Source organism: Dasypus novemcinctus, chromosome 23 (assembly GCF_030445035.2).
Source record: "Dasypus novemcinctus isolate mDasNov1 chromosome 23, mDasNov1.1.hap2, whole genome shotgun sequence".
In the NCBI taxonomy this organism is placed as follows: domain Eukaryota; kingdom Metazoa; phylum Chordata; class Mammalia; order Cingulata; family Dasypodidae; genus Dasypus; species Dasypus novemcinctus.
Window position 1 is genome coordinate 71,857,644 of NC_080695.1, and position 21,533 is coordinate 71,879,176.

The window sequence follows — 21,533 nt, forward strand, 5'->3', positions numbered from 1 at the left end:
TCCTGGGAAGGGGGCAGCTTCCCGGCCCCACCGTCCCCTGAGCGCTCCCCCGTCCCCGGCAGAAACCTGAGCGGGAACCCGTGGGTGTGTGACTGCGGCCTGGCCTGGCTGCCGCGCTGGGCTGAGGAGCAGCGGGTGCGCCTGGCGCGGCCCGAGGGGGCCACGTGCGCGGGGCCGGGTCCCCTGGCCGGCCAGCCCCTCCTGGGCGTCCCCTTCCTGGCCCGCGCCTGCGGTGAGCGCTGGGGGCGGCTGGCCTGGAGGGGAGGGGCCGCGAGGGGGGCGGGAGCCGGGGGAGGGGGGCGGACCTGAGATTCGGGGTGGGGGCCGGGCGGGGCCTGGGCGGAGCCCCGTGCCAGCCCCGCCTCCGCTTGCAGGTGAGGCGTACCTGGCCTGCCTGCCCGACCCCGGCTCGGGCGCCGCGGCGCTGGGGGTCTTCTCGGCGGCGCACGCGGGCCCGCTGGCGCCCGAGGCCTGCGGCGCCCTCTGCTTCGCGGCCGGCCAGGCCCTGGCGGCGCTGTCGGAGCAGGGCGGGTGCCTGTGCGGGGCGGCGCCGCGCAACGCCTCGGCCGCCTGCCTGCGCTTCTGCGCCGGGCCCGCGCCGCCGCCCGCGCCCGCCTGCGGGGCCCCCGCCCTCCTGCAGCGCGTCTTCCCCGCCTCCCCGGGGGCCACCCTGGAGGGGCCCCGCGGACCCCTGGCCTGCGGCCGGCCGGCCGCCTTCCGGGTGGCCGCCCCGTGGCCCGTGGGCTCCGTGCGCTGGGACTTCGGCGACGGCTCCGCGCAGGTGGGCGCCGCCGGCCCCGAGGCCTCGCACCGCTACGCGCTGCCGGGCCGCTACCGCGTGACGGCCCTGCTGGCCCTGGGGGCGCGCCCCGCGCGGCTGGCCGCCCAGGTGCGGGTGCAGGCGGCGCCCGCGGCCCTGGAGCTCGTGTGCCCGGCCTCGCTGCTCAGCGGAGAGAGCCTGCAGCTCGGCCTGCGGAACCGCGGCGGCACGGGCCTCGAGGCCGCCTACAGCATCGCCGCCCTGGGCCAGGGGCCTGCCCGGGGTGCGTGCCCGCGGCTGTGTGTCCCTGCGGGGGGGAGGGTGTCCCCTGCCACGATGTGTGCGTCCCCTCTGGGGCTGCCTCCTCTGGGTGTGTGTCCCCGCCAGGGTGTGTGTCTATGTTCCCCTGCCACGATGTGTGTCCCCTCTGGGGTGTGTCCTCATCAAGGTGTGTGTGTCCCTGTCAGGGTGCGTGTGTCCCCTTGGAGAATGTGTGTCCCCTCTGGGGTGTGTCCTCATCAATGTGTGTGTGTCCCCTTGGAGAATGTGTGTCCCCCCACCAGGGTGTGTGTGTCCCTGCCAGGGTGTGTGTCTGTGTTCCCTTGCCACCGTGTGTGTGTGTCTCCTCTGGGTGTGTGTGTGTGTCTCTGCCAGGGTATGTGTGTTCCCCTGCCAGGGTCTGTGTGTCCTCTCTGGCTGTGTCCCTGCCAGGGTATGTGTCCCCTCTGGGTGAGTGTCCTCACCAGGGTATGTCCCCTCTGGGCATGCATCCCCGGGATGGGTCTCCTCCACCCCTGTGCTGGGGGTCCTTGCCCCGTGTGTCCCCCCAGGGCTTCTCAGGCAGTCTCACAGGGCCCTCAGAGTGGGGGTGGGGAGGGTACAGAGGATGGACCCTTCTCTGAAGTCTCCCCCCATGCCCCCCCCAGTGGTGCATCCTCTCTGCCCCTCGGACACCGAGATCTTTCCTGGCAACGGGCGCTGCTACCGCCTGGTGGCAGAGAAGGCGGCCTGGCAGCAGGCGCAGGAGCAGTGCGGGGCCTGGGCTGGGGCCGCCCTCGCCATGGTGGACAGCCCTGCTGTCCAGCAGTTCCTCGTCTCCCAGGTCACCAGGTCTGTCGGGGCTCCAGGGTGACCGGGACGGGATCTCCCGAGGGCCGGGTGGGGGCAGAGCCCGAAGCCTGCAGGAGCGTCCGGGCGGTGACTGGCTGGGGGGCAGAGGGGCCGTGTCCAGCCGGCCTGACCGAGCTGTCACCGCCCTGACTCTGGGGATAAGGCTCCACATCCTGCCCACCTGATAACCGTCCCTGGTGGCGTGCTGGACGCAGGGGACGGGGGGCTCTGTAAATACTGGGGCAAGTACCAGCTGTGCGAGGGGCACCAACCAAGTCCTGCCCGCAGGCCACCCTGTGCTGGCTGGCATCTTCGGGGGGCGGGGCACTGGGCCCCCGGGACCCTGCTGCCCACCAGCCCTGGATGCCCCTGGCTGGGCTAGTCTTGGCAGGCTGTGGAGGCTGCCCCCAGCCCTGGATGCTGGCCTTGGGGGGCAGGGGTCCAGAGCTGCCCCCGCAGGGGAGTGCCTTCTGGAGGTCTCGTTCTCCGGCCACCTGGCAGGAAGGTGCTTCCCTTAGCGCAGTGGGGGCAGGGCGCGACCCCGCTGCTTCTGGGTCTGCCGGGACATGGGGGTCACGCTCCTGAGCCTCGGTTCCCCGTTGGAAAAATGGGACGGTGTCAAGGCTCCCTGGTGGGCAGCTGGGAGGACGGGCCCCCCGCCCCCTGGCAGGCAGCGTGCACCCCAAAGGCACTCGTCTTCGGGGACCTCTGAGGGCCCACGCCCGCCCGTAGGAGCCTGGACGTGTGGATTGGCTTCTCGGCCGTGGAGGGGCCGGAGGCCTTCAGCCTGGAGAGCTGCCAGAACTGGCTGCCCGGGGAGCCGCACCCCGCCACCGCCGAGCACTGCGTGCGCCTGGGGCCCGCCGGCCAGTGCAACACGGACCTGTGCTCAGCGCCGCACAGCTACGTCTGCGAGCTGCGACCCGGAGGTGCATGCCGCGGGGCCGGGGGCACCCCGGGCCCGGTGGCCCCGCAGCCGTGCGCGGCACGTGCTTGCTGGGCACTGCCTCTTGGGGTTGAGGGCGCGAGGCTGGAGCTGGGCAGGGGGGCCGGGTCCTGCCATCATCGCAGCCTCGCCTCCCAGGCCCCGTGGGGGATGCTGAGAACGTCCTCGTGGGAGCACCCGGCGGGGACCTGCAGGGCCCCCCAGTACCCCTGATACCGCAGGAGGCACTCTCGGCCCCCGGGGAGCCCGTGCAGGTAGGCTGGCCCTCTGGGGACCCTGCCTCTGTGCAAGCATGAGCTGCCATCTCTCCCAGGCCTGGTCCGGGGCACAGGCCGTGCGCGGGCCCCTTAGAACATCGGCGCGGCGAGCTGGGAGGAGGGGTCGCGGGCACGGGTGCCCGCCCCATGTGCTGTGTGGCTGCGGGTCCCTTTCAAGAGAACTCTGGGGTCCTGTTACTCACGGGCGGCCTCCCCCGACACGGGGCGGAGCTGAGCTGGCCACGCCCCCCCCAGGTGATGGTGTTCCCCGGCCTGAGCCCGCGGCGCCCGGCCTTCCTCACGGCAGCCGAGTGGGGGACCCAGGAGCTGGGGCGGCCTGCCCAGCTGCGGCTGCAGGTGTTCCGGCCCGTGGCAGGAGCAGGTGCGCCTCCAGGGGGTGTCCCGGCTGTCCATCCTCCGTGGCCCCGGCCGCCTGATCTGGGCTGTAGCCTCGGTGGCCGAGAACAGCATCCGGGGGCGTCGTGGGCATCCTCGGTGACACAGGAGCCCTCGGGTCTCAGCACAGATCGGGTGGGGCCTGCCTGGGGGTGCTGGCCCGGGCCCAGTTTTTGGGGGTGGTTAGAGGTGATGGTGGGAGCTGGGTGGAGCCTGGCACTGTACCGGGGCTCCCTGAACGTGGCCCGTGGTGACGCGGGGCGCCCGGTCCCCCCACGCTCCCTGCAGGGGCCTCAGAAGACAGTGAGCCTGAAAGCAGGTCCCCGGACAGCAGGAGGGAGCCGACCCCCGAGTGCGTGCCAGAGGGGCGCTGGTGCCCCCCGGCCAACGTCTGTGTGCCGCTGGACGCCCCCTGCCACCCTCGGGCCTGGGCCAACGGGTCTACCCCGGGGCCCGTGCTCCCCAATGCTACCTACGCTCTCTGGAGGGAGTTCCTCTTCTCTGTGCCTGCGGGGCCTCCCACGCAGTATTCGGTGTGTGCCCCTGCCCGGGGTGCAGGGGGCCCCCCTCGGCTCCAGACACTCCTGCCCCAGGGCCTTTGCACTCGCTGGGCCCGCTGAGGAGGATGCCTGCCCCCTGAGGCATGGCTGCCCCCTGCCCGTCCCCCAGGGCTCAGCCGCAGGGTCCACTCAGAGGCCCTGCCCACCCAGGGAAGCCCTGCCCCTGCCCGCAGCCTTCTCGCTGCCCGCCCTCACAGTGCCGTTCGTGGCGTGTGCGCGGCTCGTCTGTGAGCCCGTTGAGCGCCGGGAGCGGAGGACCCCGGGCTGCTGGGGAGGCCCCGGTGACGCGGTTGAGCGCGGGCTGCTCAACGGGGCAGCCCCAGCCAGCCCCTGCCCTTCCGCAGGTCACGTTCCACAGCCACGACGCCCTCCTGCTCCCTGGTGACATCGTCGGCTTGCAGCATGATGCTGGCCCGGGCGCCCTGCTGCGCTGCCCCCCGGCGCTCGACTCCTTGGCCCCGGGGGCCCCCTACCTGTCCGCCAACGCCTCGGCCTGGCTGGCCCACCTGCCCGCTCTGCTGGAGGCGGCTCCGGCCGGCCCCGCCTGCGCCTTGCGGCTGCTTGGTGCCACTGAGGCCCTGACGCCCCTGCTGGGCCCCGGGCCCAACCCCGGGCTGCGGCGTCCCGGGAGCTACGTGGTCCGGGCCACGGTGGGCAATGGCGTGTCCACCCACAACCTGTCGTGCGCCTTCGAGGTGGTCTCCCCCGTGGCCGGGCTCCAGCTCGTCTTCCCTGCCGCCCTCGACGGCCACCTCTACGTGCCGACCGACGGCGCGGCCCTGGTGCTCCGGGTGGACTCGGGAGCCAACGCCACGGCCACGGCACGCTGGTCCGGGGGCAACGTCAGCGCACCCTTCGAGGCCGCCTGCCCCGCCGCGGGGGCTGCCCTGGTGCCCGGCTGCGCCCACGAGCCCAACGGCAGCCTGTTCTCGGTGCTGACGCTGCCCGAGCTCAGCGAGGGCCAGCACCCAGTGGACGTGGTGGCAGAGAACAGCGCCAGCCGTGCCAGCCTGCGCCTGCAGGTGACGGCCGAGCAGCCCGTCCGTGGCCTCCGGGCCTCGCCCAGACCCGGGTCCCGCGTGCTGCAGGGCGTCCTGGTGGTGAGTGGCGGTCGCGGAGCTGGGGCCCCCCGCGGGCCCGTCTCTGGGGGCCCCCGGAGCAGCACGTCCACCCGCTGCTCGTGCACCCTGACTCGCGGCTTGTCCTGATGCTGTTTCTCTCCGTCTCACGGCTCGTGGAACGGGTCGTTTTCAAACTCGTCACCTCTCTCTGCGCTTGAGCCCGAGTCGCCCCTCCACCCGGCCTGGCCTTCCCACCTCAAGGCAGGGCCTGGAGCGCGGACAGGGACATGTCCGCTGTCCAGCTTGGCACCGCTGGGACCCTGGCCTCTGGGCGTGCCCCGGCACCGGGCAGCTGTGCTCCTGGCACCGGGCAGCCTTGCCCTTGGCGCCGGGCAGCTGCGCCCCTGGCACTGGGCAGCTCTGGCCCAGGTGGCCTTCGAGGTGCAGCCCTAGGACCCCAGCAGACATCCAGACCGGCCAGCACTGCCCCTGGGGGCCACTTTGTTGTTCCCAGAAGGCCCTTTGTTGTTGGACTTGGGGGCCCCAAGAGGAGGTCTGGCAGAGGGGCTGGCAAGGGCTTGGGCTGACTTTCTCACTTACGCTAGGTCCCTTCTGTAGATTGGGAAATCGAGGCCTGTGACATCGTGGCGTCTTGGGGGAGCTTGTGGAGCTGGGCATTGGCCCGGCATCACCCCCCAGCTCTGCCCCACGCCCCAGCCACTCCCCCCACTGGTGTCTTGGAATCAGCCCTGCAGGCGTGGGGTTCAGTCAGGGGGCCCCTCCTCACCCTCCGCGAGTCTCTGGCAATGGGCTCTGAATGTGCTGGGGAGCGCAGACGGGGCTTGGTGGCCTGGGGGACGGCTTGGTGGTCCGGGGGATGGGCTCACAGCCGGCGCCACACTGGCCTGACCGCGGTGCCCCGTGCCTGCAGAGGTACAGCCCCGTGGTGGATGCCGGCACGGACGTGGCCTTCAGGTGGACCATCGATGACAAGCAGTCCCTGACCTTCCACAATGTCGTCTTCAATGTCATCTACCAGAGCGCCGCCGTCTTCAAGCTCTCGGTGCGCGGGGGCACGGGCAGGTGCGGGCGGGCGCGGGGCTGGGGCTGGGGGCTCATCGCAGCCTTCTGTTCCGCTTTGGCTTCTGCTTCCGAGGACCCCGTGGCGCCCGGGGGTGAGTGCGGGAAGGGGCTGCGTGCGGGAGGGCCTGCGTGCGGGGAGGGGCTGGTGGGGGGTGCTGCGTGCAGGGAGGGGCTGGCGTGGGAGAGTCTGCGTGCAGGGAGGGTCTGGTGGGGGGGCTCCATTCGGGAGGGGCTGGTACGGGAGGGCCTGTGTGCGGGGAGGCCCTGGCCTGGCACCGCTCAGCGCCACCCCCCCCCAGCTGACGGCCTCCAACCACGTGAGCAACGTCACCGTGGACTACAACGTCACCGTGGGCAAGATGAACAAGATGCGGGGCCTGCGCGTGTCGGCCGTGCCCGCCGTCCTGCCGCAGAACGCCTCACTGGCCCTGGTGGCCGGCGTGCTGGTGGACTCGGCCCTGGAGGTGGCGTTTCTGTGAGTGCCACCCCAGGGGTCGCCGGGGCTGGGCCGGGCTGTCCTCCAGCTGTGCGCCCTGGGCCAGCGGCTTCTGTCTCTGAGCCTCAGTTTGCCTGTCGGGAGGTGCTGCGTGCACAGGGCTGCGTGGGGCTGCACAGGGGCACCGGTGGTCCCGGCCAGAGGAGGGGCAGCTGCTGCACCACCTGCTCCTCTCCCCTCCCCTCCCCCTCCCCTCCCCCTCCCCCATCCCCATTGGGGGGCTGGCCCTGCCACCTCCCCCCATCTGCCACCCCCGCCCGCCCTCTCTCCTCCCCCAGCTCTCCTCCCCCAGCCCGTGCTCTACCCTCTGCCCTGGCAGATGGACCTTTGGGGACGGGGAGCAGGCGCTTGGCCAGTTCAAGCCTCCGTACGATGAGTCCTTCCAGGTCCCGGAGCCCACAGTGGCCCAGGTGCTGGTGGAGCACAACGTCACACACACCTACGCCTCCCCAGGTGAGGGCGTACGCATGCTCACATGCTCGCCTCCGCCGGGGCACGTCCCCGTGACGCCCACCCCCGTGACCTGGCCCTTGCTGGGGGCGCGGAAGCCGGGATGGGGAGAGCAGGGCGTGCGTGGGCGCGAGGGGCGAGCCCGCTGCCAGGGCCTCCCCTGCCGCCAGCCTCCATCCTTTCCGGTGGGGATGGGGTCACTTCCCGGTTTTTTCTCAAATCCCGGCAGTCACAGGCGCAGAGTGCCTGCAGGGAATGCCGGGACTTGCCCGCACGCTTAAGCACGCTGAGAGGGGAGGGGCAGCACCCGTGGACCTGAAAACACCCGATCCTCATCGCCTGCGCGTCGCATCGCGGCTGGGGGTGTCGCGTGGGCGCCCGGGGAGGGGGCCGGGCTCAGAGCGTCCCCTGACTGCGTCCCCGCCCGGGCCGCCTCTGCAGGGGAGTACAACCTGACCGTGCTGGCGTCCAGCCCCTTCGAGAACCTGACGCAGCAGGTGCCGGTGAGCGTGCGGGCCGCGCTGCCCGCCCTGGCCGTGGCCGTGAGCAGCCGGGTCCTGGTGGCTGGCCGGCCCGTCACCTTCCACCCGAGCCCGCTGCCCGCGCCTGGCGGCGTCCTGTACACGTGGGACTTCGGGGACGGCTCCCCCGTCGTGTCCCAGCACCAGCCGGAGGCCGAGCACACCTATGCGGCGCGGGGCACGTACCGCGTCCGGCTGCAGGCCGACAACGCGGTGAGCAGCACGGCGGCGGGCACCGACCTGCGCGTCTTCGAGGAGCTGCGCGGCCTGCGCGTGCACATGGAGCAGGCCGTGGAGCAGGGCGCCCCCGTGCTGGTCAGCGCCTCCCTGGAGTCCGGGGACAACGTCACGTGGACGTTCGACATGGGCGACGGCACGGTGCTCGAGGGCCCCGAGCCCGCGGCGGAGCACGTGTACGCGCGCGCACAGAGCTGCATGGTGAGCGTGCGGGCCAGTAGCCCCGCGGGCAGCCTGGCGGAGAGCCTGCCCGTGCGCGTCTTCGTGCTCGAGGTGCTGCGGGTGGAGCCGGCCGCCTGCATCCCCGCGCGGCCCGACGCCCGGCTGACGGCGCACGTGACCGGGGACCCCGCCCGCTACGTCTTCGACTGGACTTTCGGGGACGGCTCGGCCAACGTGACCGTGCGGGGGCTCCCGGGGGTGACGCACAACTTCACGCGGGCCGGCACCTTCCCCCTGGCGCTGGTGCTGTCGAGCCGCGTGAACAAGGCGCACTACTTCACCAGCGTGTGCGTGGAGCCCGAGCTCGGCAACGTGACCCTGCGGCCCGGCCGGCAGGTCGTGCGGCTCGGGGACGAGGCCCGCCTGGAGGCGCGCGCCTGGCCCGCCTTCTCTTACCGCTACGCCTGGGATTTCGGCGCCAAGGCCGCCGCCGTCCGCACCCGGGGCCCCGAGGCCACACACACCTACCGGGCTCCCGGCCTCTACCTGGTGACAGTCACCGCGTCCAACAACGTCTCGGCCGCCAACGCCTCGGCGCAGGTGGAGGTGCAGGAGCCCGTGGCCATCGCGGGCATCCGGGTGAACGGCTCGGGCGTGCTGGAGCTGCGGCGGCCCTACCTGTTCTCCCCCGTGGGTGGCGGCAGCCCCGCCCGCTACCTGTGGGAGCTGGGCGACGGGGCGCAGCTGGAGGGGCCCTCGGCCACCCACGCCTACAACAGCACGGGCGACTTCACGGTGCAGGTGGTGGGCTGGAACGAGGTGAGCCGCGCCGAGGCCCGGCTGAACGTCACGGTGCGGCAGCGGCCCCAGGGGCTGGTGGTCAATGCCAGCCGCACGGTGGTGCCCCTCAACGGCAGCGTGAGCTTCGCCACCACGCTGGAGGCGGGCGGCGGCGTGCGCTACTCCTGGGTGCTCTGCGACCGCTGCACGCCCATCCCCGGGGGCCCCACCATCTCCTACACCTTCCGCTCCGTGGGCACCTTCAACATCATCGTCACAGCCGAGAACGAGGTGGGCGCCGCCCAGGACAGCATCTTCGTCTACGTCCTGCGGCACATCGAGGGGCTGCAGGTGGCGGGGGGCGGCGGCGGCTGCTGCTTCCCCACCAACCGCACGCTGCAGCTGCAGGCCGTGCTGCAGGAAGGCACCAACGTCTCCTACAGCTGGACCGCCCAGCGGGCCGGGGGCCCCGCCCTGGCCGCCAGCGGCAGGACCTTCGCGCTCACCGCGCCCGAGCCCGGCGCCTACCACGTCCAGCTGCGCGCCACCAACATGCTGGGCAGCGCCTCGGCCAACCGCACCGTGGACTTCGTGGAGCCCGTGGGCGGGCTGGCCGCCGCTGCCGCCCCCAACCCTGCCGCCGTCAACGAGACCATCGCCCTCAGCGCCGAGCTGGCGGGGGGCAGCGGCGTCACGTACACCTGGCGCCTGCAGGAGGGGCTCGGCTGGGAGACCTCAGGGCCGGCCACCACCCACAGCTTCGCCATGCCCGGCCTGCACCTCGTCACCGTCACGGCTGAAAACCAGCTGGGCTCGGCCAATGCCACCGTCGCGGTGTCCGTGCAGGTGCCTGTGAGCGGCCTCAGCATCAGGGCGGGCGAGTCGGATGGTAGCTTCGCGGCGGCCGGCTCCACCGTGCCCTTCTGGGGCCAGCTGGCCTCGGGCACCGACGTGAGCTGGAGCTGGGCCATGCCGGGCGGCCAGAGGCACGGCCAGCATGTGGCGGTGACCTTCCCCAGCGCCGGCTCCTTCTCGGTGCAGCTCAACGCCTCCAACGCCGTCAGCTGGGTCACGGCCGTGCGCGGCCTCGTGGTGGAGGAGCCCGTCGTGGGCCTGGTTCTGTGGGCCAGCACCAAGGTGGCGGAGCCCGCGCAGCCGGTGCACTTCCGCGCCCTCCTGGTCGCCGGCTCGAACGTCACCTTCCTGCTGCAGGCCGGCGGGGCCGGTCCGGAGGTGCTGCCCGGGCCCCATTTTTCGCGCAGCTTCCCGCAGGTCGGGGAGTACGTGGTGAGCGTGCAGGCCGAGAACCATGTGAGCCAGGCCCACGCGCAGGTGCGCGTGGCCGTGCTGGAGGCCATCGGCGGGCTGCAGATGCCCGGCTGCTGCGCGCCGGCCGTGCCCACGGGCGCCGAGCTCAACTTCTCGGCCCGCGTGCAGCGGGGCTCGCGCGTCGCCTACGCCTGGTACTTTGCGCTGCAGAAGGTGCAGGGCGACTCACTGGTCATCCTGTCCGGCCGTGACGTCACCTACACGCCCGTGGCCGCAGGGCGCCTGGAGATCCAGGTGCGCGCCTTCAACGAGCTGGGGGGCGAGAACCTGACCCGCGTGCTGGAGGTGCAGGACGTCATCCAGCACGTGGAGCTGCGCAGCGGCAGCTGCTTTGCCAACCGCTCGGCCCGCTTCGAGGCGGTCACGCGGCCCGGGCCTTGGCACGTGGCCTACAGCTGGGACTTCGGGGACGGGGCCCCCGCCCGGGAGACGCGGGAGCCCTGGGCCGACCACGCCTACCCGCGGGACGGGGACTTCCGCGTCGTGGTGAACGCGTCCAACCTGGTGAGCTGCTTCGTGGCGCAGGCCACGGTGACCGTCCGCGTGCTGGACTGTGAGGAGCCGCAGGTGGACATGGCCCTGCCCCTGCAGGTGCTGATGCGGCGCTCGCAGCGCAACTACCTGGAGGCGCACGTGGACCTGCGCGGCTGCGTCTCCTACCAGACCGAGTACCACTGGGAGGTGTACCGCGCCGCCAGCTGCCAGCGGCCCGGGCGCGCGGCCCGCGTGGCCCTGCCCGGCGTGGACGTGAGCCGGCCCCAGCTGGTGCTGCCGCGGCTGGCGCTGCCCGTGGGCCACTACTGCTTCGTGTTCATGGTGACGTTCGGGGACACGCCTCTGGGGCGGCGCCTTCAGGCCAACGTGACGGTGGCCGCCGAGCGGCTCGTGCCCATCATCGCAGGCGGCTCGTACCGCGTGTGGTCGGACACGCAGGACCTGGTGCTGGACGGCAGCAAGTCCTACGACCCCAACCTGGAGGACGGCGAGCAGACGCCGCTCAGCTTCCACTGGGCCTGCACGGCCTCGTCCCAGGTCCGCCTGCGCGGCCGCCCATGTCCACGGGCCCGGGTCCGGGCAGGGTGAGGGGGTGCCCCCCGGGTCCCCCGGCAGGCCGGTCAGGCTCTCCCACCCCATTTGCTGCAGGGCGAGGCCGGCGGCTGCATGCTGGCCTTGGGGCCCCGCGCGAGCAGCGTGCTCACCGTCCCCCGCGAGCGGCTGGAGGCCGGCGTGGAGTACACCTTCGACCTGACTGTGTGGAAGGCCGGCCGGAAGGAGGAGGCCACCAACCAGACGGTGGGTGCCGGCGGGCCGTTCCCTCGCGCCGGCAGGTCGCCCCGAGCGCGCGCCACCCGCGTGAGCGACGCTTTCTGCGTCTTGGCGTTCCTGGCCATCGTCGGGCCTCTTCTGCGTTTTTTTCGCGCTTGATGTCAACCGTAGCCAATTGTCCCTCTTTGATGTTGCATCCTCCCAGACGGGAGTCCCGCTGCGCTCTGAACCTGAGCGGAGCAGTAAAGCTTCGGGGGGTCCTAAACAGACGTAAACGTGATGCTTTATGTCCCCAGACATAAAGGGGAGTAAGGCGGCCCCTGGGCCTCCCCCGAGAGGGCTGGGCGCTTGTTTCCGAGCGGGGTCGGCAGGAGAGCGCCCACGGGACAGGAGCTGCCAGGGAAGCGGCCTGGGGCCTCGCCGTGACCCCGGCCCTCTCCAGGTGCTGATCCGCAGCGGGCGGGTGCCCATCGTGTCCCTGGAGTGCGTGTCCTGCAAGGCGCAGGCCGTGTACGAAGTGAGCCGCAGCTCGCACGTCTACCTGGAGGGCCGCTGCCTCAATTGCAGCAGCGGCTCCAAGCAGGGGGTGAGTGTGCGGCTGGGGCGTGGGGAGGGGTCCCGCGGCGGGCTCCCGGGGGCGTGGGGCAGTGCGGCTCCCGCGCCCGCCCGCCACTCGCCCCTCACAGCCCCGGCCCCGCAGCGCTGGGCGGCACGCACCTTCAGCAACAAGACGCTGGTGCTGGACGAGACGACCACGTCCACGGGCAGCTCGGGCATGCGGCTGGTGGTGCGGCGCGGGGTGCTGCGCGACGGCGAGGGCTACACCTTCACGCTCACCGTGCTGGGCCTCTCGGGCCAGGAGGAGGGCTGCGCCTCCATCCGCCTCTTCCCCAACCGCCCGCCGCTCGGGGGCACCTGCCGCCTCTTCCCGCTGCAGGCCGTGCGCGCCCTCACCACCAAGGTGCACTTCGAGTGCGCAGGTGAGCGGCCGCTGGGGGCGCGGGCTGGGGTGCTGGGCCGGCCGGGCCCCGCGTGACCGCCGTGGGCCTCGCAGGCTGGCGGGACGCGGAGGACGCGGAGGCCCCCCTGGTGTACGCCCTGCTGCTGCGGCGCTGCCGCCAGGGCCACTGCGAGGAATTCTGCGTCTACAAGGGCAGCCTGTCGGCCTACGGCGCCGTGCTCCCGCCCGGCTTTCCGCCGCGTTATGCCGTGGACCTGGCCGTGGTCGTGCAGGACCAGCTGGGCGCCGCCGTGGTCGCCCTCAACAGGTGGGCTGTGGGAGCGGGTGGCAGGGGTGCGGGTGGCCAGGGGACTGGGGGCCGGGCCCGCCCACAGCGCAGCCTCTGCCACTCAGGTCCCTGGCCATCCCCCTGCCGGAGCCCCCCGGTGGGCCCCCCGGCCTCCCGCGCTGGCTGCACGACCTGACGGGGCGCGTGCTGCCCGGGCTGCTGCGGCAGGCGGACCCGCAGCACGTCATCGAGTACTCGCTGGCCCTCATCACCGTGCTCAACGAGGTCGGGTCAGGGGGCAGGGGCGGGAGCAGGGCCGGGCATGCGCGAGGGCCCGGCTCGGCCAGGCTGGGAGTGGGGCTGGGACCCCTGGGCTTGGGCCGGGAGCCCCGCAGAGACGCCGGGCTAGGCTCCCAGTCGCGACTGATAACAGCCCCCGCCCGGCCTAAGTTCCCGCTCCTGTCGCGAGCGGCTCCCTTGCACCCCCTTCCACGCCCCGGCCAGGGGCGGTGCGCACCCCTGCCGGCTCTCGAAGCAGCAGCTCTGCCTGAGGCAAGCCCGCCCGGCTGACAGCCCCCTGCCCCGCCTCCCGCAGTACGAGCAGACCCCAGCCGCAGCCGCCGAGCCGGGCCCCGAGAGGCAGCTGCGCGTGCAGGTGCGCAGGAACATCACCGAGACCCTTGTCTCCCTGCGCGTCGACACCGTGGACGACATCCAGCAGATCGCCGCCGCGCTGGCGCAGTGCACGGTAGGATGCCCCGGCCCGGGCCCACAGCGTCCCCAGGCCCCGGGCGCCCACTAGGCCTGGGGCAGCCTCCCGGCCGCCCGAACCCCTTCCCCAGTCTGTGTGCCCGTCGCCAGCAGGCCTGTGGCCTCCAGCCTGCCGCCACCGCCCAGTGCGGGCCCACGGGGCAGCCGTCACGACCCCGCGGGGCCAGGCGTAGAGAGCGGCTCTGCGCACGAGGGGGCAAGGGGCCGCCCCGCCTCCTGCTTGACCCGTGGCTTGCTCACCACGTGCCCGGGAGACTCTGGCCCGGCATTTGCACCCCCTCGGCCTCGCACGGGTCCCGGGAGCCCACAGGAGCTGCAGTGAGCCTGGCGAGGTGGGCTTGGGAGGGCCGGGCCCCGAGGAGGTGCCGTCGCCCAGCCGGGCTGCGGGGCAGGGGGCGGCACAGCGGCCTCACGGCCTCGTCAGCGCGGCGCCTGCGCCCCCAGGTGTCCAGCAGGGAGCTGGTGTGCCACTCGTGCCTCAGGAAGACACTGCACAAGCTGGAGGGCATGGTGCGCATCCTGCAGGCCGAGACCACCCAGGGCACCGCGACGCCCACCACCATCGCCGACAGCATCCTCAACATCACAGGTGGGTGGGCCGTGCGGGGCGGCCGGGCGCGGGCGCTGGGCCCTGTGGGCCGCCCTGACCCTGCCTTGCGCCCGCAGGCGACCTCATCCACCTGGCCAGCTCTGACGCGCAGGGCCTGCAGGCGCCGGGGCCTGCGCCGCCCTCGCTGATGGTGGCGTCCAGGGCCTACAACCTGTCATCGGCCCTCATGCGCGTGCTCATGCGCTCCCGCGTGCTTGGCGAGGAGCCCCTGACGCTGGCGGGCGAGGAGATCGTGGCGCAGGGCAAGCGGTCCGACCCACTCAGCCTGCTGTGCTATGGCAACGCCTCGGGCCCCGGCTGCCACTTCTCCATCCCCGCCGCCTTCAGCGGGGCCCTGTCCGGCCTCGGCGACGTCGTGCAGCTCATCTTCCTCGTCGACTCCAACCCCTTTCCCTTCGGCTACATCAGTAACTACACCGTGTCCACCAAGGTGGCCTCCATGGCCTTCCAGACGCAGGCCGGGGCCCAGATCCCCATCAAGCGGCTGGCCTCCGAGCGCGCCATCACTGTGAAGGTGTCCAACAACTCGGGCCGCGCCGCCCCAGGCCGTGGCGCCCCCGCCGGCTCCACTGTCGTCCCACCCCGGGCCTCGGTCGGGGCCGTGGTCAGCGCGGAGGACAGCAACCCGGAGGCGGGGCTGCACCTGCAGCTCACCTACACCGTCATGGACGGTGCGTGCGCCCGCGGCACCCGGCGGCCTCCACCCGCCATGTCCTGCCTGCAGGAGGCGGCCAGAGGGGCGGGCCACAAGCAGACGGTTCTGGAAACCCCTGTGCTTGTGGTCTTTAGTAGTCTGCTGCTGCTTGGGGTCCCCCGTACCCAGCAGGCCAGGATGTGGGGGCGTGGTTCCCATGGGCAGAGGAGGGGCGCAAGGCCCAGAGAGGTGACAGCAGGGTCCCGGGGTCCTGGCTGAGGGAGGAGCGGGGAACGGGGCCACGGAGAAGTCGTGGTGCTTCCGGCGCGAAGGACTCCCAGGGTCTCCGCGCAGATGGGCCTGCTGGGCCCTGTGGCCAGAGGGTGCCTGGCGGTGCCCCCGGGCAGCCTCTGACCAGGTGTGTGCCACCCCAGAGCGCTACTTGGCTGAGGAGCCCGAGCCCTACCTGGCCATCTACCTGCACTCGGCGCCCTGGCCCAACGAGCACAACTGCTCTGCCAGCAAGAGGGTCAGCCTGGAGGCGCTGGCAGGCGACGACCACAGGCCCTACACTTTCTTTATCTCCCCAGGGTGAGTGCCACCGCGGCTGGGCCGGGGGCAGCGGGGCCGGGGCTGGCAAGGGGCGGAGCAAGCACAGATCCGCGAGGCCGGGGTACAGGCTGCGGCAGCGGCGGCCACGGGCCGAGGTGGGGGCCGGGGGACAGAGGCCGGGGCGCGTGGGGTGCGTGCCGGGCCAGGACACCCCCGGGTGCTCAGGGCGGCCGGGCCGGCTGCCACCCTGGCCCACACCTTCCGCAGAACGCGAGACCCGGGCGGGAGCTACTACCTGAACCTGACGAGCCACTTCCGCTGGTCGGCGCTGGAGGTCTCGGTGGGCCTGTACACGTCTCTGTGCCAGTACTTCAGCGAGGACGAGATGACGTGGCGCACGGAGGGCATCGTGGCGTTGGAGGAGACCTCGCCCAGCCAGGCCGTCTGCCTCACCCGCCACCTCACCGCCTTTGGCGCCAGCCTCTTCACGCCGCCCGGCCACGTCCGCTTCATCTTCCCCGTGAGACTTGCGGCCCCAACCGTCCTGGGGAGGGGGCGCCTGTGCGGAGCCGCCCCCCCCCCGACAGCCGTGTCTCCCCCCACCAGGAGCCGGGCGCGGGTGTGAACTACGTGGTCCTGCTGACGTGTGCCGTGTGCCTGGCCACGTACGCCGTGATGGCCGTGGTCCTGCGCAAGCTGGACCAGCTGGACGTCAGCCGGGTCCGCGCTGTCCCCTTCTGCGGGAAGGGCGGCCGCTTCAAGTACGAGATCCTGGTCAAGACCGGCTGGGGCCGAGGCTCAGGTGAGGGCGGGCGGGGCCCCTGCCCGGGACCCCCGGGCTACTCTGTCCCCCGGGCCTGGGGAGCTCCAGTTTGCAGAGAGCTTGGGCGGTCTCCGCCCCTCGCGGTGGCCTTGGGTGACCGCAGGTTGTTTGCGTGTTTCTAGGGATTTGTCTGGGTTGTCTAGTTTCCTGGCATAGGTTGTGTCCTCTTAGGCTCTGTTATTTTTTGGGGGTCAGTGGAAAAATCATTCCCTTCGTATCCAATGTATTTGCATCTTCTCTCTTTTTTTCTTTGTCACCCTAGCAAAGGGTTTGTCAATTTTGTTGATCTTTTCAAGAACCAAACATTTGGTTGTGTAGTTTATAATATTTTGCTTCTCAGTTTTATTTCTGTTCTAATCTTTGTTATTTCTTTCCTTCTGCTCACTTTGGGATTAGTTTGCTGGTTCTTTTCCTAGTTCCTCCAGGTGTGCAGTGAGGTCTTTAATTTTAGCTCTTCTTCCTTTTTTTTCCCCCTTAATTTCTTCTTTTTTTTTTTTTTAAGATTTTATTTTTATTTAATTCCCCTCCCCTCCCCCGGTTGTCTGTTTTCTGTGTCTATTTGCTACGTCTTGTTTCTTTGTCCGCTTCTGTTGTCGTCAGCGGCACGGGAAGTGTGGGCGGCGCCATTCCTCGGCAGGCTGCTCCCTCCTTCGCGCTGGGCGGCTCTCCTTACGGGCGCACTCCTTGCGCGTGGGGCTCCCCTACGCGGGGGACACCCCTGCGTGGCAGGGCACTCCTTGCGCTCATCAGCACTGCGCATGGCCAGCTCCACACGGGTCAAGGAGGCCCGGGGTTTGAACCGCGGACCTCCCATATGGTAGACGGACGCCCTAACCACTGGGCCAAAGTCCGTTTCCCAATTTCTTCTTTTTTGATGTAAGTGTGGAGGGCTACAAATTTCCCATCAGCACTACCTTCGCTGTTGCCCATAGGTTTTGAGACGTGGCATTCTCATTTTTTATTCGTGTTTTTGGGACATTTACTAATTCCTCTTGCAATTTCTTCTTTGACCCATTGGTTGTTTTGAGTGTGTTGTTTAACCTCTATTTTTTTTGGAAATTTTCTAGTTCTCCACCCATTATTGATTTCCAGCTTCATTCCATTGTAAGGAAGTGCTTTGTATAATTTAAACCTTTGTAAATTTATTGAACCTGTTTTGTGACCCAGCATGTGGTCTGTCCCGGAGAATGACCCACAAGCACTTGAGAAGAGCGTGCACCCTGCTGTTTTGGGGTGCAGTGTTCTGTATATGTCCATTAGGTCTAGTTCATTTACCGTATTATTCAGGCTCTCTGTTCCCGTATTGATCCTCTGTCCAGATGTTCTGTTCACCGATGAGAGCGGTGTGTTGAAGTCTCCAGCTACCACCGTGGAGGCGCACATTTCTCCCTTCAGTGCCAGCATGTGCTTATGCATTTTGGGGCCTCCAGGCTAGGCGCATGTTTATTATCGTTACTTCTTCTGGGTGAATTGCCTTTTCTACTAATACGTGATGACTTTCATCTCTTGTAACAGTTTTGCATTTAAAATCTATTTTGTCTGATATGAGTCTTGCTACTCTGGATTCTTTTGGGTTATTGTTCGTGTGGAATATCTTTTTCCAACATTGCACTTTCGACCTGATTGTGTCCTTATATCTAAAGTGAGTTTCTTGTAGACAGCCTATAGGTGGCTCATATTTTTTATTCATCCTGTCCATCTGTCTTTTGTGTTTTTTTTAAGGTTCCAGGGTCACACATTGAACTGGGGACCTTGTATGTGGGAAGCCGGCACTCAACCACGGAGCCCCATTGGCTCCCCTGAGCTGGTGTTTTCATCTGTTTGCTCGTTGTTGTTATTTTTAGGGGGCACCGGGAACCAAACCCACGACTTCTCATGCGGGAAGCCGGCGCTCAACTGCTCGAGCCACATCCGCTCCCTGTGTCTTTTGACTGGGGAGTTCAAGCCTTTAACATTTAATGTTATTACTGGAAGGGCATTACTTTGTCCATTTTATTCTTTTGGCTTTCCATTGTGATATCTTTCTGTTATCTGTCTTTTTACCGTTTTAGTTACTCTTACTAATAATTTGCATCTCTGTACTCTTCTCCAGGCCTCTCTTCCATCTTTTCTTTTTCTGCACTCCCTTTCGTATTTCTTGTAAGTCCAGTCTCTTGGTGACAAATTCCATCAGTTTCTGTTTATCTGTGAAGACTTTAGACTTACCCTCATTTTTGAAAGAGAGTTTTGCTGGATAAAGAATTCTTGACTGGCAGGTTTTTTCTTTCAGCACCTTAGCTATGTCATACCACTGCCTTCTCACCTCCCTGGTTTCTGATGAGAGATGGGTACTTAGTCTAACTGAGCTTCCCTTGTATGGGATGAATTGCTTTCCTCTGGCTGCTTTCAGAATTCTCTATCTCTGGCATTTAACAGTCTGAAAGTAGGTGTCTTGGATAGGTCTGTTTGGATTTATTTTTGGAGTGTGTTGTCCTTCTCGGATATTGATATTTATGACTTTCATAAGGGCTGGGAAATTTTTGGCTTTTATTTCCTCAAATATTCTTTCTGCCCCTTTTCCATTCTCTTTTCCTTCAGGAACACACACAAACGCGTATGTTTGTGCGTTTTGAGCTAAGACTCTATTCAACTTTTTCTCTTCTTTCCTTGGTCTGTTCTGTCACTTCATGTTCAAGTGCTTTGTCCTCTAACTTGCTTATCCATTCTTCTGCCATTTCAGATCTGCAGCTTTGTTCCTCTGATGTATTAATCTCATCCTTTTTGCCTCTTATTCCCATAAGATCTGTTATTTTTCTTTGCAAGCCTTCACTTTCTTCTTTGTGCTTCCCCAGTGTCATCTTAATACCCAAAGCTCTTTAGCCATCCCGTTGAATTTATTAAGGAGATTCGTTTGTTTGGACATCTGTTCTTAGTTGTCTCAAATCCTTTATTTCATCCGGAGGTTTAATTTGTTCCAGCATCTGGGCCACACCTTCCTGTTTCTTATTATGGCTTGTAATTTGTTGCTAGCGTCTTGGTATCTGGTTTTCTTGATGTGTTTATTCTGTGCTCAGTTTCTCTATTTTGCCTACGTCTTTCTTACTGGTTGGCCTTTTGCTAAAGCTCCTCTCTGACGCTTGGTTCTCCTTATTCTGCACCCCTGTAATAGCTTGTGCGTATGTATTTTCCAGCTCTTCATCGGATTCTTGCCCTGAACATACAGTACTTACAGCTTTTTGAGATTGCACTATTTGTGCACTTAGTTCTTCCCCGGGAGAAAGCTTCCTTTCCCCTCTTCCTCTGGGAATGTTCATCTGTTCTGTGTGCTTTTTATTTGCCTCTCTCCATTTTCTCTTCTCTGGCTGCTCTTTTCTGGGGGGTGAATTTTGGTAGGAGTGTCCCTGGAAGGTCAAGTTTCCCAGCCAGCCCGGGTGCGTGCAGGGGCTTTGGCTCGATTCCAGCGTGTTGTGGGGAGGAGACCCTACAGGCCACCAGCTCTCTCTTCCGTCTCCCCAGTGGGTCACTTTCCCTAGGTCCCAGCAGACGGCACTCTTCACCGGCCGTTCCCCATTGTCCCCCGGTGTTGCTGTGCTGTCAGGTCTCAGCCTACGGAGCTGCCAGCCTTGCTGGGATGAAAGTGGTGCAGGCTCCCCATGCCCCGGGGTCTGTGCCCTCAAATCAACTCCCACCACCCGTGCTGGGCCCCCGAGGTGGGCCGGTGAATGTGCCGCGCCGCCCCGAGAGGGTGGAGACAGCGCCTGCTGCCCCCTGCGGGGCGCCTGGGGCTGGACGGCCCTTTAAGGTGGGCACGCGGCTCTGCCCCGAGCCGTCCAAACCCCCCGACTTCCACCCCGCCGCGTGCGCGGGCCCAAGCAGGGCAGCGCGGCTCAGCGATGGGGAAACGACCAGCTTCCCGTGACCTTTAAACATGAAACGTTAAAAACCCTCGTATGGTCTAAAAAAAAAAAGGACAAAAAATAGTATTCATAGTCAAAAATTTAAAAAAACAAAAAAATGAAAAAAACCTGCTTACTGTCCGTTGCAAGCATGTGGGAAGGAAGACGTGGTGGGAAATGCACATCTTCGCCCTTCTGCCTCTCCTCAGTGCAGCGTTTCTGGAGGCAGCCCCGCGCTGGGCCTGGGCTCGCTTCCTTCCTGGAAGACCTGCCGAGGGCAGGCAAGCGCGGGCCCCGCACTGGGGCATCGTGCGGGCAGCTGGCAGCTGGCAGCCCTCCCCGCGCTCGCTCAGCTCCCGCCGTGCTGCGCCCTGGGGCACCTCCAGGCGTTTTAGGTTTACGGGAAAACCATGCAGGAAACAGAGGTCCCGTGCACCCTGCGAGCACGAACCCTTGGCAGTGGGGTGGCGCCGCCGCTAGAGCTGCGAGAGGATGTTAGGTTTGTACCGTTAACTAGTCCACGGTCACGTTGGGGTGTCCTGTGTGTGTTGTGCATCCCAGAGCTTTTATTATTCTAATAACATACACACGGCCTAAGATTTCTTTATAACACCGCGCAAATAGACAGTTCAGTGGTGGTGATGATGCCCAAACGTGTTGCCGCCGCCACTAGCCGTTCCCAAAACTTTCCCATCACCCCCAACAGTCAGCCATTCGCCCGCATCCCCTACCTTCACTCCACCCCCAGGAGCCTGTATTCTGGTTTCTGGCTATGAATTTGCTTATTCTCATGATTTTATAACCAGTGAAATCGTGCACTATCTGTCCTCTCGTGTCTGACTTGTTTCACTCAGCAGGAAATCTTCAGGGTTCATCTGTGTTGTCACATGTATCAGACCTTCATTCCTTTTTGTAGTGGAGTAACAGTCCCGTGTGTGTATATCCTGCATCTTACCCGGTTACCTGCTGGTAGGCGCGTGGGGTGCCGCGATCTTTCAGCACTTGTCCGTGATGCCGCTGTATCATTTCAGATGCAAATATCCACTCGAGTCCCTGCTTTCATTTCTTCTGGGTACATACCTGGAAGTGGGATAGCTGGATCCATGGTAATTCTATACGTAACTTTCTGAGGAACCGCCAAACTCTTTTCCGCAGCTGCTGCACCATTTTATATTCTCAGCAACAATGAACAAGTGTTTCTGTTTCTCCACGTCCTCTCCAGCCTTTGTTATTTTCTGCTTTTTAAGGAGTTGCCATTTTAGTGGGTGTAAATTGTGGTTTTCATTTGCATTTTCCTATTCCCCCATGGTGTGTAATGTTGAGCATCTATTCATATGCTTTTGGCTATCTGTTTATCTTCTTTAGAGAAATGTCTGTTCAAGTCTTTTGCCCATGTTTTAATTGGGTTGTCTTTTTGTTGTTGAGCTGTAAGAATTCTTTACGTATTCTAGATATTAAATCCTTACCAGATAATACGATTTCCAAATATTTTCTCTTATTCTGTTGATTGTCTTTTTTACTTTCATGACAAAGTTTTTCTTTTTCGTTTGTTTTTTTTAGGTACTAGGGGCCAGGGATTGAACCCAGGACCTTGTATGTGGGAAGCCGGTGCTCGACCACTGAGC

At 66.1% G+C, this 21,533-nt stretch overlaps 1 protein-coding gene across 2 annotated transcripts in view; it reads left to right on the forward strand.

Annotated features, from left to right (window-relative positions):
- PKD1 (polycystin 1, transient receptor potential channel interacting) overlaps positions 1 to 21,533 on the forward strand; it is a 68,309-nt gene that overhangs the window by 25,378 nt on the left and 21,398 nt on the right. For both annotated transcript variants that reach the window (XM_058286631.1, XM_058286632.1), the window contains exons 4-26: positions 63 to 232; positions 375 to 1,043; positions 1,687 to 1,870; positions 2,603 to 2,799; positions 2,955 to 3,070; positions 3,329 to 3,455; positions 3,758 to 4,002; positions 4,374 to 5,129; positions 6,022 to 6,153; positions 6,473 to 6,648; positions 6,989 to 7,122; positions 7,561 to 11,180; positions 11,292 to 11,441; positions 11,857 to 12,000; positions 12,115 to 12,394; positions 12,469 to 12,682; positions 12,769 to 12,928; positions 13,239 to 13,391; positions 13,859 to 14,003; positions 14,081 to 14,695; positions 15,093 to 15,249; positions 15,478 to 15,730; positions 15,817 to 16,012. In XM_058286631.1, the coding sequence (XP_058142614.1) occupies positions 63 to 232; positions 375 to 1,043; positions 1,687 to 1,870; positions 2,603 to 2,799; positions 2,955 to 3,070; positions 3,329 to 3,455; positions 3,758 to 4,002; positions 4,374 to 5,129; positions 6,022 to 6,153; positions 6,473 to 6,648; positions 6,989 to 7,122; positions 7,561 to 11,180; positions 11,292 to 11,441; positions 11,857 to 12,000; positions 12,115 to 12,394; positions 12,469 to 12,682; positions 12,769 to 12,928; positions 13,239 to 13,391; positions 13,859 to 14,003; positions 14,081 to 14,695; positions 15,093 to 15,249; positions 15,478 to 15,730; positions 15,817 to 16,012 (8,993 nt within the window). The remainder of the gene's footprint in view (positions 1 to 62; positions 233 to 374; positions 1,044 to 1,686; positions 1,871 to 2,602; positions 2,800 to 2,954; positions 3,071 to 3,328; positions 3,456 to 3,757; positions 4,003 to 4,373; positions 5,130 to 6,021; positions 6,154 to 6,472; positions 6,649 to 6,988; positions 7,123 to 7,560; positions 11,181 to 11,291; positions 11,442 to 11,856; positions 12,001 to 12,114; positions 12,395 to 12,468; positions 12,683 to 12,768; positions 12,929 to 13,238; positions 13,392 to 13,858; positions 14,004 to 14,080; positions 14,696 to 15,092; positions 15,250 to 15,477; positions 15,731 to 15,816; positions 16,013 to 21,533) is intronic.